Source organism: Prinia subflava, chromosome 4 (assembly GCF_021018805.1).
Source record: "Prinia subflava isolate CZ2003 ecotype Zambia chromosome 4, Cam_Psub_1.2, whole genome shotgun sequence".
Lineage (NCBI taxonomy): Eukaryota > Metazoa > Chordata > Aves > Passeriformes > Cisticolidae > Prinia > Prinia subflava.
The window spans coordinates 24,101,079-24,114,966 of NC_086250.1; the positions used below are offsets into that span (position 1 = coordinate 24,101,079).

Consider the following 13,888-nt stretch of genomic DNA (forward strand, 5'->3'; position numbering starts at 1 on the left):
CTGGCTGCCTTTCAACCCACACAGCCCATCACAAAGCATACACTGCTTCCAACTGCTGCCTGTTGTGACTTTAATAGGAATGATTTTAATTTTTTAAAATATACATATCTATGTATTTAAATATATTTCTCATTTAACAGTTGTCATCAGCCAGACAGGAGCTGCCCATCTCACACTGATATGGATCCATACAGCAAGACAGTCCTCGGTGTGGCGCCTGCCACATCTGCTTGCTCACATCCATAGGGCATAACCTCACTTATGCTGTGGGCACCTACCATGAGAGGAGCATCATGGCAAAGGCATCTCAGGGACAGACATGAAATGCCTTTTCCTTCAAAGGTGCAAGTCACCTCAGCCCCCAAGGCCACCACAGTGCCCACAGGGCCAGACCCGGCTCTTCACTCATCACTAAGCTCACTAGAGGTCCTGCTGGCTATGAACAGAGTTTACAGGAAAAATAAGCTCTCCAAGACTCACATATAACCTGAACCACACTGAAACAGAGAGGAAGGAATCACAAAACACAATTCCTCCACGAAGATTGCAGTGGAGGGCCAAAACCCATGACCTGTGAAAAGGGTATCCTGCATACAAGCTTCTCCAACAGTTCCTCTTCTCCCACACAGAAATCTTCCCTGGGTAGAAGGAGGAATTGATGGATTTGTTGGGGATTTCTGGATGCTAGGCAGATTGCTGTGCTCATGCAAATATGCTGCATCCAAGATCTGATGTGTTGTAGTTAGGAGATGCAGTCAGGTGGAGGAGACAGCCCCCCACCAGCATTGGTCATGCAGTATCCCTGCTCCTGTGGCCAAGCAGCAGTGCCAAGGGCCACCAGGAACTCTGCCCATGGCAGTGTGGGAGCCCTGCCCTGGGTCTAAAATCACCAGTGTCTCTCGCCTGAGGAGAATGGTGGTGCCTTGCGTGGGTGGCAGTAGCCAGCTGAAAAACTTCTCTCTTCAGTCCAGCTGCCAATGGAAAATGGAGAGTCACAATGAGGAAACTAAGAACAGGAGAAAAAGGGGAGAGAAAACGGGACCAAGAGACGGGGCAGTGTCATACCAGCAGGGATGGGGTAAGACTCCTGGAGTACACTGGGGGAGAGTTTGCAGAAACCTCCAACATTCTCCAGGTCCACAGACATGAGATCTGTGTACCCTGGGGAACTACGAAGATGACATCTCCCTGTAGGGGATCCTTTTGAGCACCAAGTTTGTGACGTGTCATCATTGTGGGCACACACCACAATGCAACTGCTGGCAATAAAAAGACAACATGAGGGAAAAGATCAAAGGCTGAAGGAGAGATGTGGGTTTGTGACCCACAAAGATCCAGGGAGAGGAACAGGACATATGACAATAGCACTAGACATCCTGTATCCCTACAGGTGAGCTTGTAAACCGAGTGTGTGGGATGAGATGGGGGGAAGAGCAAGCTTGGAGGCCACTGCTGAGCAGGTACCTCCAGTAGCTCTATGAACCAGGTATGGCTGGTTGGACTCCGCTGAAAAGGTCTTTGGCAGCAGGGTGGAAAGCTGAGCACTGGAGAGGGAAGGGGACTTGGTCTGTTATGAATGCCCTGGGTAAGGTTTTATAAGCACACATTTTTCTTATGAGGAGAGACTGTGGGAGCTGGGCCTGTTTAGTCTAGAGAAGTGAAGACAGAGAGTGTCAGAGTCTAGAACATCCCTCTGGCCACCCTGGAGGGTTTGGAGACCGGACAGGGGGGTCTGGGATCTGTACAGGGGGGTCAGTTAGACCCACACAGATCCCAGGAGGACACTGACTCTGACTGCTGTCCATGGGAGTGAACACTCACATGCAGGAAGAATCACAAATCCTAAGAATTTAAAATAAGTAGTGGATGGTTTATTATAGAATATAAATATAGAAATTAGGATTCTTAGTATATGGGGCTGAAGAGGCAAGATGGAGGAATTGGGGAGTGGCCCCTGTCCTCCTAGTTCTTGCTCTCGTACCCCATCTTGTGCTGAGTTGGGTTTTAGAGATTGGCTTAGAGTAGAACTGACATGTTAGTAAAGGTAGTAGGTATTGGTAAAATTTTGTAAATAAAAAATACGTCTCGGACAGTGGTTGGGTCAAGGGTACTGTACTTAAGGTGCGTGGCTCTCTGATCCGCCCAGTCTGCCGCGTGTCCTGCTCTGCGGAGATGCCTTGCAGAGCTGAGAAAGAACTAAGATAAGGTACCCTGCCAGGGAGGCCTGGCAGAGTTGAAAAAGGACTAAGATAATGAAGAATAAACAACCTTGGAAATGTGCACCGGCAGACTCAACTTGTTGTCTCTACCTCTGGTGTGTAACACTTAGGGCAAAGAGAAGACTGAAAACCTTATTACCTCTGGGAACAGCAACCCAGAGGAAACCCTCAGGGAACAGCAACCATGGGGAAAAACCTTATTACCTTGGGGCCAGCAACCCCAAGGAGATTCTCAGGGAAACAATAACCTTGAGAAGAGAGGATCTCATTAATGCATTTAAATATCTCAAAGGCAGATGGCAAGAGGATGGTGCCAGGTTCTCTTTGGTGGTGCCCACTGACAGGATGATGAGCAATGGCCATAAACTAAAACACATGACGTTCCACTTCAAGATGATAAAGAACTTCTTTATGCTGAGGGTGGCAGAACACTGGAACAGGCTGCCCAGGGGGAGACTGGGGAGTCTCCCTTTCTGGAAACATTCAAAACCCACCTGGACACATTCCTGTCACCTGCTCAGGGTGACCCTGCCTTAGCAGGAGGGTTGGACTAGATGATTTCCAGAAGTCCCGGCTCCGGGGAAAAACAAAAGTCCCTTCCAACTCTAACAATTCTGTGTTTCTGTGATGCCAAATGGACACAGGAGTGGGAAGACCACTGGAAAGCCTTCTACCCCAAACTGTTCCACAGCATGAAATGCCAGGATCCTCCAGTTGTGCCAGGCAATTTCTGATTTGAAAATAGAGAATAATATAGCAAATAAATCCTAGGTGTTTTTTGTAAGCTAAAGAGAAGCATTAGTTTCTTCATGCACCTGAGCAAAGATCAGAGCAGCAGCCCAGTCATGTTAAAGCTATTGTTCCCAGGTCATCTGCAGGGAGGGACTGGCACACTGTGGCATTGAGGGGAAGGACATGGTGACATCTCCATTAGAAAGCACAATGGTGCAACAAGCTGGCATCTCAGCTACTCCTTCTTACCACAGGCTTGGAGCAAATTGCTTTCCTGGCCTCCTGCCTCAGAGCAACTCTGCTGAATGTCTCGAGCCTCAGCAGCCCCAGCCTCTCTGGCCAAGGTGCAAGGGGGAGAGGAAGGTGAGCCACATGTTCCCTCATGCACAAGTGTTAAGAGAAACCAAGGGGAAAAGGAGAGAAGAGGGAGTACAGGACAGACACTCACTCACTCTTTGACCCTTCCAAATGCTTTCCAACCATAAAAGCATCTGCATTACCGCCCACCACAGCTGAACTGTCAAGAGAGATGTTTTCCCTAGAGGTGAGAAGGGACTGGTGCCATTACCCCCAGTCACACACAGGGAGCACTGAGGGGCTGTTCAGCCAAGGACCCTTCCTGCCACCCACCCACACTCACATGTTACATCCTGACAGCTCTGTCAAGTGTTTTTTGGTCTACCCTGAGCAGATTCCTCAAATAAAGGTGCTTTTCCTGGTGGGGGGAGAGGGTGGGACTGGGGCAGGGCTGCAGGGACTGGGCAGTCAGTACTCATTTGCTCTTTCTGGAAAGAAGATTTTGCGGCATCGCTGGACTGTGTCCTGGGGAGACTGGACACTGTGTCCTACAGTGCGGGGATCATCATAGATTTCATAATCATTCCCTCCCTGCAGAGGAATAGAAAATAAGGACAGCATTAGCAGGGTCTTGCCAGAACCTCATCCATGAATCCACATTTTGCTCTGTCTTGTGAGGAGCTGGGCTGGGAGCCAGCGGCTGAGCAGGGAGGGACATGGTGGGCAGGGGCAGGCAGGGCTTTGCTGGCCCACGGCCACAGAAGAGGCTGGTCTGGAAGCTCTGCTCCCTCCCTCTCTTGCCTCCCTCTTCAGTGCCAGGGGAGGAGAATAGAAAAGATAGGGAAGGTCCCAGATCACAAAAGCTTGTCCAGGAGCCTGGGTTAACCCCTGCCCTGCCTGTGGAATAGCTAGTAGAAGGTGGGATGGGCACGTCTGGGGAGCAGAGGTTGCCAGCATCTGGGAAGAGCTGAGTGGATGACCAAGCTGATCTACAGCAGTAAGGAAACATCATCCTCCACCACTCTAAAGGTGAGGTGAAGCTGTTCCTGCTGTCGAGGAGGCCTCTCCTAAGTGCTGGGGGGCTTGTGTTCTGGGTCATGCAGGCCACAGGATTGGCTGCTGCCCTCTTGAGGGTGCTGGGGAAAAGAAAGCAATGCTGAGGTGGACCTGCTTCCCAGCACAGTGAATCCAAGGCAACTTCCCCACAAGCCAGCAGAGCCATCACAAGAACATTGCAAATCCACAGCACAGGGCAGCATCCTCCCCCCTCACACCACTAAAGGTCTGTGTTTGTATCAGTGGGACTACAGGGACCCATAGGACCCATGATGGAGCAGCAGAAGATAAAGCAGCCATGTGTGGGGGAGGTGGAACATACTCACAGGGGTCGTCTCATTCCCAAAGAAGTGGATGGTGTCAAATCTCTCGTCATCGAGCACATTGAGGCAGTAGCGCTTGTCCCAGCCCTCTGGGAAGACATCAAAACTGATCATGCCACCTGCCAGGAAAAGGGAGGGCATCAGGCAACATGGCTGGGAGCTGGCAGGGTGTCCCCCCATGCTGGGATGGGCAGGAGAATGGGAGGGGGCTGGATGTCTGGGGGGAACCCTCACCCCAAAGAGCAGCCACAAATACCATCTCTGCCGTGGTGTTCTTCTGCACATGGCTAGATAGTGGCAGAGGCTGTTCCTATGACAACAGGCTGCAGTGACATTAGCATGGCTGGGGTTACATTAGCACAGCTTCCCTGCAGGCAAGCAGGAACCAGAGGGTTCTTCCCAAGAGAGGCATCTTTTGGGCAGAGATTTTGGGTCATGCCTTGCAGATAGCACCAGCCCATTCTGTGTCCCAGCAGAGGACAATGACCTTGGAGACTGGCACCAAACTCTCCTAGGCTCCTGCTAGACATCACTGACCCTTCTAAAACCATTCTTCTGATGCTCCTTAACTGTGCAGTGACTGGGGTCTCCTGCACACAGTCTCTGCACACTGATCAAGAACCAAGGACCTTGCCATGGAAGTACCATGAACCTGCTGACATAACCAAGGCACAACCCTGACCTGTCATCTCTTGTCACAAGTTTAGTGAGGATTGCCAACATCTGGAGAGGCACCAAGTCACATGTGACCAACATACAGTGGCAAGAGAGCTTTCACAGAGGACATGTACATGGACATGGACACACACAGCCACCAAAGGTTAACAAACTTCCCAGCCCTTGCTCTTAGACCAGGCACAGTTTACCCTAGCACTTTGCTGCCTTTTGGGGGTGCTCAGAGGCAGCACCTTTCCCATCCTCTCAAGTTGCCCCACTGTGTCCACAGAGACCCTGTGCAGAGAGACCCTTGTTCCAGCACTAAGACAGGAGACATACTCTCCCCAAAATAATGCCTGCAGCTTAAGGCACATGTATGTTTAGATCTCACTCAGAGCCAGAGGTACAGGAATTTAAGCTGGTATGTGTGACCTCCTGCCAGTCAGCTTGTCTTCTCCAGGCTATCTACTGGAGTATCCACCAGAAATCCTGGAGTTTCACACTCTCCTTCTTAAATGATAATCCTACCTCTCTAAGGAAGAGGGTGAGTAGACAGATAATCACAGAGTCAGTTCCTGCAGGAGAGGCACCCATACCTCAAGTTGCTCAAACATGCAAGTCCTGATGCCATGCACCTCCCCTTCCTGGCTGTTTGGAGAGTCCCTGTTGGTTTGGGGATCCTGAACCAAGCCTCCTTGGAACCTGAGAAGATGGGGATGGAGCCTATATGTCCACCTTGGAGCAGAGAAACTGGACAGGACACTCTGATAAGGATGGGAGTAAGTGCCCTACGAGCTCAGGGATGAGGATGACCCCAGGCTTGCAGCAGCATCCAGCATCAGACCAGGAGCTAAACTTCATGACATCCTCTTGTTTTGCATCCAAAGCCATCTACCTGTAAAAAACACTGCCTTTCACTGCATTCCAGCTGTCTAAACAGAGCTGGGCAGCAGGAAGGGGGTCCTGATGCCAGCTGGAGCAGGTAAGAACTCGAAAGGAGAAAAGGTTGTGTGAATCAGCCAGCACTGTTACTCCCCTAGGTAAAGCAGGGGACTGGGGGGCTGCAGGGAGACCTCCTACCACCTCTGGGCTTTGCATCCTCCACAGCCAGGGAAAAGGCACATGGAGCTAGCCTGGCAGAAGAGCTATGTTTCTGTATGCTCTTTTTTCAGATGCCTGACCTGAGACACCCCACATTTTCTTTGTGGAGGAAAGGGGGGCCCACAGCTCCCCTTCATGTTTTTATACAACAGGCCTGGGCTCTTCATGGGAGCCTTTCAAAGCCCAAAGAGTCCAGCTCTCACACCTCGTCCCTGAGGGTTGTGAGACACAGCAGTGGACACCTGGTCTTTCTCTGCTTTGACAAACGGTGTGTGCCAGTGCTGTGGGCAGCACAGGATGCCCTTGGCAGGATGCTGAAGCCAAGTAAAGGCTCTCAGAGAAAAGCTCTTGGAGGATCAGAGAGCCCAGGGTGGCACCCACTGCTTCAGCCTCACCACCCCCTAGCCCTTTGGCTGGCTGCCACATGGAACCCTCTTATCTCACATCCCTCTTCCAGCATCATCCCCACAACTTACACACCCTCATTTTTCTCCTTATCCTGGCCAGACACCTAGGATTGCTCAAGCCCCTCCTTCAGCTTTGCACCTTTGATAAGCTGGCTGTCAGAGCCAAAAACTGGCCCTACTGGCCTATGACAGGGAGCTGCAATCTCCTTACCCCTTATCAGCTCTTTCTCTAGGAACAATGCTTCCCTTGGAGCTAACTGTCCCAAGAAAACTCCAGAGCCGAGACATGCATCAGGCTCCTATCTCATTCCTAGAGAACAGTGCACATGCCTGGGGCTCTGCTGGCTACCCTGCTGCTGATGCCTGAGCTAGAACAGATCCATTGGGCAGCAGTGGGTTCCAGTAACTGAGATTAGGTCAGGGATAATGTCCCGGGGTGGAAACCTGTCTGTCTGGCCGATTCCCAGGGAGGGAAGTCTGCAGTATGGCTTACACTCTGCATGGATGCAGATGTCATGGATGTGAACGTCACGACCCTGTGGCAGCTCTCCAGGACTAAAAGCTCCTTCTGCACTTTCCAGCATTTCCAGACACTCAGAGGGAACAGTTGGGATTCCTGTTCTCCTTCATAGAATTTTATGGGAAACTTGATAAAGGCAAAGCCAAGGAAGCCCTCTCTGCTCACCTCGAGAGAAACGCAGGCCTTTGCCAGCAAATTCCCTCTGCAAGGCTGCCACAAACTTCTCCCGTATCCTCTCTTTCTGTGGAGGATAAGGAGGAAAGGGAAGAAAAGAGGGTTTGAATAATTAGATGTTGACAGTCTCCTAGAATCTACTGTAACCTGTCTACTGGGCAACTCTGCTCCCTGCCCACCTGCACTAGGCCCCAGTGCCATGCTATTTAGCCAGCTTCTACCAGTCCTGCTGAGTGTCCAAGAAGGCCACCAGCTTACTCCACTGGGAGGAGCAGATCCTAGATCTTCCTTGGCAATGAAATACAACTGCTTCAGTTTCCCACAGCCCAGTTCATAACCCAAAGCCTCCAGTTTTGCTTAAAAAGTCTTGCAAAGACCTGCTGATTCCTCAACCCCAAGAAAGTTTCCCCAGGCAGAAAATGGTATGAACATGGGCCAAATCCTCTAAAGACCTGACCAGCAGACCTGCCATGGCCCTCCCAGTTTGGAAAGCCCATTAGTTCCAGCTCTGTAAGGGCTGGGGAAATGGGAGAGAGAAGACAGCTGCTGGGCCATCTTTGGGTACTGTAAATGAGGAAACATGCTGTTAAATAGCTGCCTCATACCCTGGGGCTTTCCCACAGCACAGGGAATCCTGCTGGCCACCCCCTTACATTGGTGGTCCCCAGTGAAATCAAATTTCTTCCACTCATCTGTGCCGTTCCTTGGGTTTCCTGGCTCCCAATCCTATCTCCCCCTTGTTGCATATGCACAGCTTGAAGCTGAACCTCCCTTCTCCTTAAGAAGCAGGGGAGCATGTAAGACCTGAGATCTGTGGTCACACAAAACCAGCCAAGGGTTGAGGGTGAGCCCAGGTCTGGCCCTTGTACCTTGTCCAGTTCTGAGAACTCGATTCGCTCCTCTGGGGTGCAGCTCCGACCAATGGGAGAGATGTTCAACATTCCATTGCGAAACTCAATGAAGGTCCCTCTATGGGTGGGCAAAGGCACAAGGTTACTGGGGCAGGGAGAGAAAAACAACCTTTCCAGGAGAATGGCTGCTTAACGAGGCTCTGCAAGAACATGCAGGAGGAGAGAAGCCATGACCACTCCTGAGTGCTTCACAACAGGCACAGATCAGGCATCAACAACTGTTTAAGGTCCCAAGGAGCTCAAAGTTTTATAAAACAAGACTATAAGAGAAGAGAAATAAACAGTCCCTCTGTACCTTGGGGACAAGCTGGAAGCAACGAGCTTAGGGGAGATGACAGGTAATGTTTTCTAGTGTTGTGATAATTGCAAAGACAGCTATTGCCTGGCCTGGACCAGCTGCCTGATGAGGCTGTGGCACCTCTACTCCATGAGGCTGTTAGGAAAAGCTGTGTGAGCTGGGTGAAGGCAGTACCTTGGGGCAGTTGGATGGCCCAGGTCAGTGTAACTTGCTGTGGATGTCTGGCAGCAGGCTGAGGAGCAATCAGGGCCTCCTCAAGGGACACAAATCTGGGGTGTTTGTATCTCTCTTTTGACCCCTGCACCTTTGACTGCAGCTCTTATCTAAGCCTGCACAGACAGGATCCAGTTCCTGCTTGCCACCCTCATCTTGTGCTGAGGTCACTTCTCAGACACTTCCTCGGTGGGGGTGGTTGAAAGCACTGAGCTGGCAGAAAACTGCTCCCTTCTTTTCTCTCTGGTAAAAAACCAGCTATTTCTGTTTGTTTATCAAGGGGTCAGAGAGCTATACCAGCACTGGTGGGACAGAAACAACAGGGGATGGAAGCTCTTCTAGTATAAAAATAGATTGAAATTCTTGTGCTGGAGAGGGAGATCCCCTTCCCTGTCTAGGACACCCCTGAACTTATTGTCCCTCCCAGCCCTGCCTGCTATTTCTCTGTGATAAAGTGCTTACCACTCTGAGTCTAGAGGAAAAGCTCTCCCCCTCCTATCTCCTAACACATGAGGAACAACATGGAATGGACACATTGGCAGGGTGTCCATTTATGTGAGTTACCTGTAGCCTGAGAGCAGCATCTCTGCACCACCGAGGGTTTGGTGGCTCACACCCCAGGCCAGGACTCAGGAGACGTGGGTAAAAGTCCTTGCTTTGCTAGAAATCCCATATGCCTAAATCCACAGAACTACTTGGGAGCTGAAACTCCACCAAGGCTGTTGGGTAACCAGATAGCAATGAGGCAACCAAACAGCCTTATGTGTTCCAGGTCCCAGCCTGTGCTTTCTGGGGCCTGTTCAGCCAGCAGTCCTGTTGCAAGGAGCCACCCTAGCCCCTCTCACTGGTCCTTGTAGTGCCACATGGTGACTCATATTAAGCTACTAATCTGGATCACAGTTTAACAACTTCTACCAAATTAATTTCAACCCAGTAGCTCACCTGCTTGGGTTCACTGTACAAACACAGGGGGAGAGCAAAAAAATCAGCCACAGCAAGGGGAGGGCAGATCTACTGCTCCCAACAGTCCTGGGTGGCTCAGGTGTTCTTGAAACTGTTGTCTGAGGTGAGGTTTGACCCCGCACCCAAGCTGGTTTAACCACAGGCTGCCTCTGAAAGAGGCCCTCCTGCTCCCTGCTTCCACCTTCGTGCCATAGGTTCTCTCTTTCTGTGCTAACAGAGTGAGCTGATCCAATGGAAGATTACTCCTTCTTGTCCTGGTAGTGGTCTGGTCTTCCTTCAGCAGAGGTGTACCAACCCAGCTCAGCCTCTGGCTGCTGGATCTCAAGTGGAAAAGCAGAGAGGAACAAAGGGTAGGGAGCAGAGCAGGGCCAGCCAGTGACACTGGGTTAGAAACAGTGTGAAACCGTGTACTCAGGGGCTGGACTTCCCATCTTAAGATCCACTGTTTGCCTGGTTGGAAACATATACTACCAATGATACATGATGCCCTGTCCAGTAATAAGCTGGTACCATTGTCCTAAATGAGATACACATGGTGGCTGCACCCTGCTTCCCAGGGAGGAAAATCCAAGGGGCAAAAGAGCAAGCATTATGCTAAAACATAGTGCAGACTCTTCAGAACAAAGGCACTCCTCCGTTATTTGCGCAAGGTGCCCAGCTCAGGGAGACAGTGATCCTACACCGTGCCTCTGGATGCTAAGATAAAACCTAGAGCAAGACAAGCTCTGTAGATCAGCTCTTTTTAGGACAGATCTGGAGCTCAGCTCTCCAGAAATCAGTGTCATGATTTCCACTCACATAGGCTTGAGCTATTACCGTTTCTTGGGCAGCTTCAGCAGCGCCATGTAGTTGAGACAGAAGTTGATCAGATCCTGGAGCAGCTCCTCCCCCAAGTGGTCCTGGATGGCCTGCAGAAAGAGAAGGGCAAGTGATGACGCCTGACTTCCCATGAAGCCCACCTGGAAGAGGTAGCAACTGGGGAGAAGAGGCTGCCCATCTGCCTGGGTAGGGGAGGTGCTGCTCCCCACGGTGCACAGGGCAGGAGAGCCACGGCTGCAAAGGGAGCTGGATGTACCTGCTTGGAGACCAGCTGCCCATTCTTGTATTGCACTGTGCCGTTCTCTGCGAAGACGTAGTCAAACTTATCAATGACTGAGAGGGGAGGGAAAAAAGAGGAAACATTATTACTCTCAGGGAAAAGGGGCAACAAGGACTGGGATCAGGACTGAACAAGCCATTATCTTGTTTCCTTAGTACTGTGCTTTCCACAGCTCCTGTGCTCTGCAAAGGGTCCCTGGCCATCCTACACTCTTTGCTTTCCACAAAGTGGACAAGGAGATTATCTTCTGCTTACGGCTGGGGAGGTGACGCACGCAGGGGGAAATGACCTGACCGAGGTCATGGGCTGATCAGTTGCAGGACAAAGATAAGGGCTCAAAAATGTTCGGCTTTCAAATACATACGTGCTACTCTGCTCTCTGCTGTGCCCACCCCCCCACTCCACCCCTCCTCGCCAGGCTGCTGGGGTAATGTGGTTACTGGTTATCTAACTCCAGCTCCCCCTGCAACCCAGACACGCAGCACTGGCGACTCAGCAATGAGCCTCAGCCGGGAATTTCTTGGCCTTCCTCCTCTAACGAAGCTGAAGGCAAGACCTGGACCCCAGTGGCACTTGTCATTCATGCTGAAGAAGAACACGGTGGATAAGGCAGGCGCTGCCTCCTTGCCCTCCCACTCCTTACTCTACCCCATACCCCCACTGGAACGTGATGAAAAGCCCGCGAGCAACCCACCATGGAGCAGCAGGGAGGCGAAAATTCCCTGGAGGGCATTGTTGTCAGAGCTCTGAGGTAGCTCGTGCAAAACTGACGCTTGGAGCCGCCAGCGTAGACTGGAGCATCACTGCCCGCCCTCAACACAAGGAGAGAGGAAGCCAAGCAGCAGCTCTCGCCTAGGCAGGGCCAGCCACTCCAAGGGCAGCCTTGGGGTTGGATTTCGGGCACAAGTGACTCCCGGGAGACCTCGTCCGCCGCGCTCACCTTCGTCCCCTTCCCCCAGCTGCTCGGCTATCTTGGCATAGTCGGAGCCTCCCACCACGCCGATGTGCACCCTCTTCCGCAGCTCCCGCAGGAACGCGTCCACCTCTGGCTCGATTTTCTGGCGGGGAAGCAGCGGGTGAGGCCGCAGCCGGCGGAACGAGCTCCGCCTCGCTAGCCTCGCCCCCCCCAGAGCCCCGCGCCCTCGCGCCTCGCTACCTGCCGAGCCGGCGTCAGGGTCCCGTCCACGTCGAAGAGACAGAGCACCCGGCCCCGCGCCGCCGCCGCCATCCCGCCCGGTCTCTGCGGACGGGAGGCGGGACCGCGGGAGCTGATGGCGGTTGCCCGCCCTCCGGGATCACACGGGCGGGACATGCCGCGGTGCCGTGCACCCCTCATCTGCTCCCCCGCGTATCCACGGCCCTTACAAGGATGCACTAAAGTGCGGGTCCTGAACGGCTTCCCCGCTTTGGCTCTTTCCTTAAATCCTTTTAGAGCCTGGACTTTGGGACAAGGGTGCGTGTGTGGCTCTTCTCTTCACATTTGCTGTTATTACTGCACTGCCCCCCGAAACTGAGGGGCTGTGGGTCTGGCTTGAGCTACCTGATAAGCTCAGCTCCTCTGAGGGTTTCTGTGTCTTAGTGAACGGGACGCAGCACGCACTCTCCTAGCCAGTGCCTCACCCTGCTTTTTCAATAGGATGCTGTTAATGTTTTCACTGGGGAATCGAAAGTACCCTGTGCACAAGGCCAGTAGCTTTTGCTTTGATTCGCCTACCATTAACCCCAAGAGTAATTTAGGATTTAATTAGACCATCTGGTCAGACCATATTCATACGGCACCGTATTATGCTGGCCTGATGCTGACAGCCGGCCCCGTACCTGCCTTTACACACCCCCACCCCCCACCCCCCTCAGTCTCTTACAGTAATTCCTGAATTATTTTCCAAAATCAAAACCAACCTGTGTGGAACATCCAATGCTTTCTGCTCAACATTTAGCTTGCATTCTCTCCCCTGGGGAGAGATTTGTTCTTCTTTTACAGTCTGATTGCTTTTTTTTGCCTCAGGATAATTTGCTCCAGGATATCATGGAACCTCTTTTTCCAGTTTTCCACCAGATTCCTCTCAAAAGGAAGCATTCAGGTGGCTTCACAGATTGTTTTGTTCTTGTTCGTGGTTTATGATTTTCCTGCTTCCAGTCAGTGGCAGTGGTATCTACAGAAACAATGTTAATAATCTACCTCTGTGCCATTGCCTTGGATAAGGTTTACCAAAATATCCTCAGCTACTTTCTGGTAGAGACATTCATTCAGTCCACCAGGGCAGCTATTTCCATACTGTTTCTGTGAGTTGTCTCCACAACACAGTGAATCTGGAAGTCTGAGATGGGTATTACATGTGTTACTCACCCCAGCATTGATATTTATGCAGAATCTGTGGCCTTCTGGATCAGACCCTGGTCATGGGTTCCCACCTCTGGAAAGGCACACTCTTTTCTCAGATGCATGGAAGCTCCCAGAATGGTTTCATGGCACCCAGCTACTTTGTATGCAGTTGGGTGCTGAGTTTTGAGTTGAACTTAGGGTTATGCTCATTTATATTTGTTGAGGTATGTTGCACATTTAACATCAGTTAATGTGTGGATGCTTACTCCAGAGTATGAATCCTTCGAAGTGTGTCTATCATGGCATGCTGACAGGTGAGTAGAGATGCCTTCCTGGATTTGGGTGCTTGAGTGCCAAAAGCCAAGGAAGTGTTCTTCCACACAACAGAGCTAATGAGCTCATGTCCAGGACTCTCAAAGGACAGCTGTGGGGTCAGACACAGAGTGAACTCCCAGGGTTTCAGGAATGCAAACCTTTATTTTTCATAAACCATGGCATGGTATGAGGAGGACACTTCCCATATCTGGGTGGAAGTGGTGTGGAGTCAGAAAACCCATGGTAGCAGCACTGGGTTTGCTGTAGCCCAAGTTTGCTG

At 51.5% G+C, this 13,888-nt stretch overlaps 1 protein-coding gene across 3 annotated transcripts; it reads right to left on the minus strand.

Moving 5' to 3' along the window:
* Positions 1 to 44: 44 nt before the first annotated feature.
* On the minus strand, positions 45 to 12,388 carry PMM1 (phosphomannomutase 1). Of its 3 annotated transcripts, none has more exons than XM_063396027.1 (11): positions 12,127 to 12,388; positions 11,911 to 12,028; positions 10,947 to 11,023; positions 10,688 to 10,779; positions 8,356 to 8,455; positions 7,478 to 7,553; positions 4,631 to 4,746; positions 3,724 to 3,839; positions 2,714 to 2,949; positions 1,066 to 1,256; positions 829 to 971 (listed from the first exon to the last, which is right to left on the minus strand). In XM_063396027.1, the coding sequence occupies exons 1-11, from the start codon at positions 12,304 to 12,306 to the stop codon at positions 963 to 965; spliced, it is 1,311 nt and encodes a 436-aa protein (XP_063252097.1). In that variant the 5' UTR covers positions 12,307 to 12,388; the 3' UTR covers positions 829 to 962. The 3 variants fall into 3 exon arrangements, with proteins under 3 accessions (XP_063252098.1, XP_063252097.1, XP_063252096.1); XM_063396026.1 differs by having other exon boundaries at positions 1,066 to 1,259; XM_063396028.1 differs by lacking the exon at positions 2,714 to 2,949 and having other exon boundaries at positions 45 to 971; positions 1,066 to 1,259; positions 12,127 to 12,383.
* Between the last annotated feature and the right edge of the window lie 1,500 nt (positions 12,389 to 13,888).

Coding starts and splice junctions, on each gene's coding strand:
- PMM1 (XM_063396026.1), bottom strand. CDS start 12,306: ATGAGGGGTGCACGGCACCGCGGCATGTCCCGCCCGTGTGATCCCGGA. Junction 11,024..11,910: donor GCTGGGGGAAGGGGACGAAG/GTGAGCGCGGCG, acceptor CTCCCCTCTCAG/TCATTGATAAGTTTGACTAC. Junction 8,456..10,687: donor CTGAAGCTGCCCAAGAAACG/GTAATAGCTCAA, acceptor GCCCACCCATAG/AGGGACCTTCATTGAGTTTC.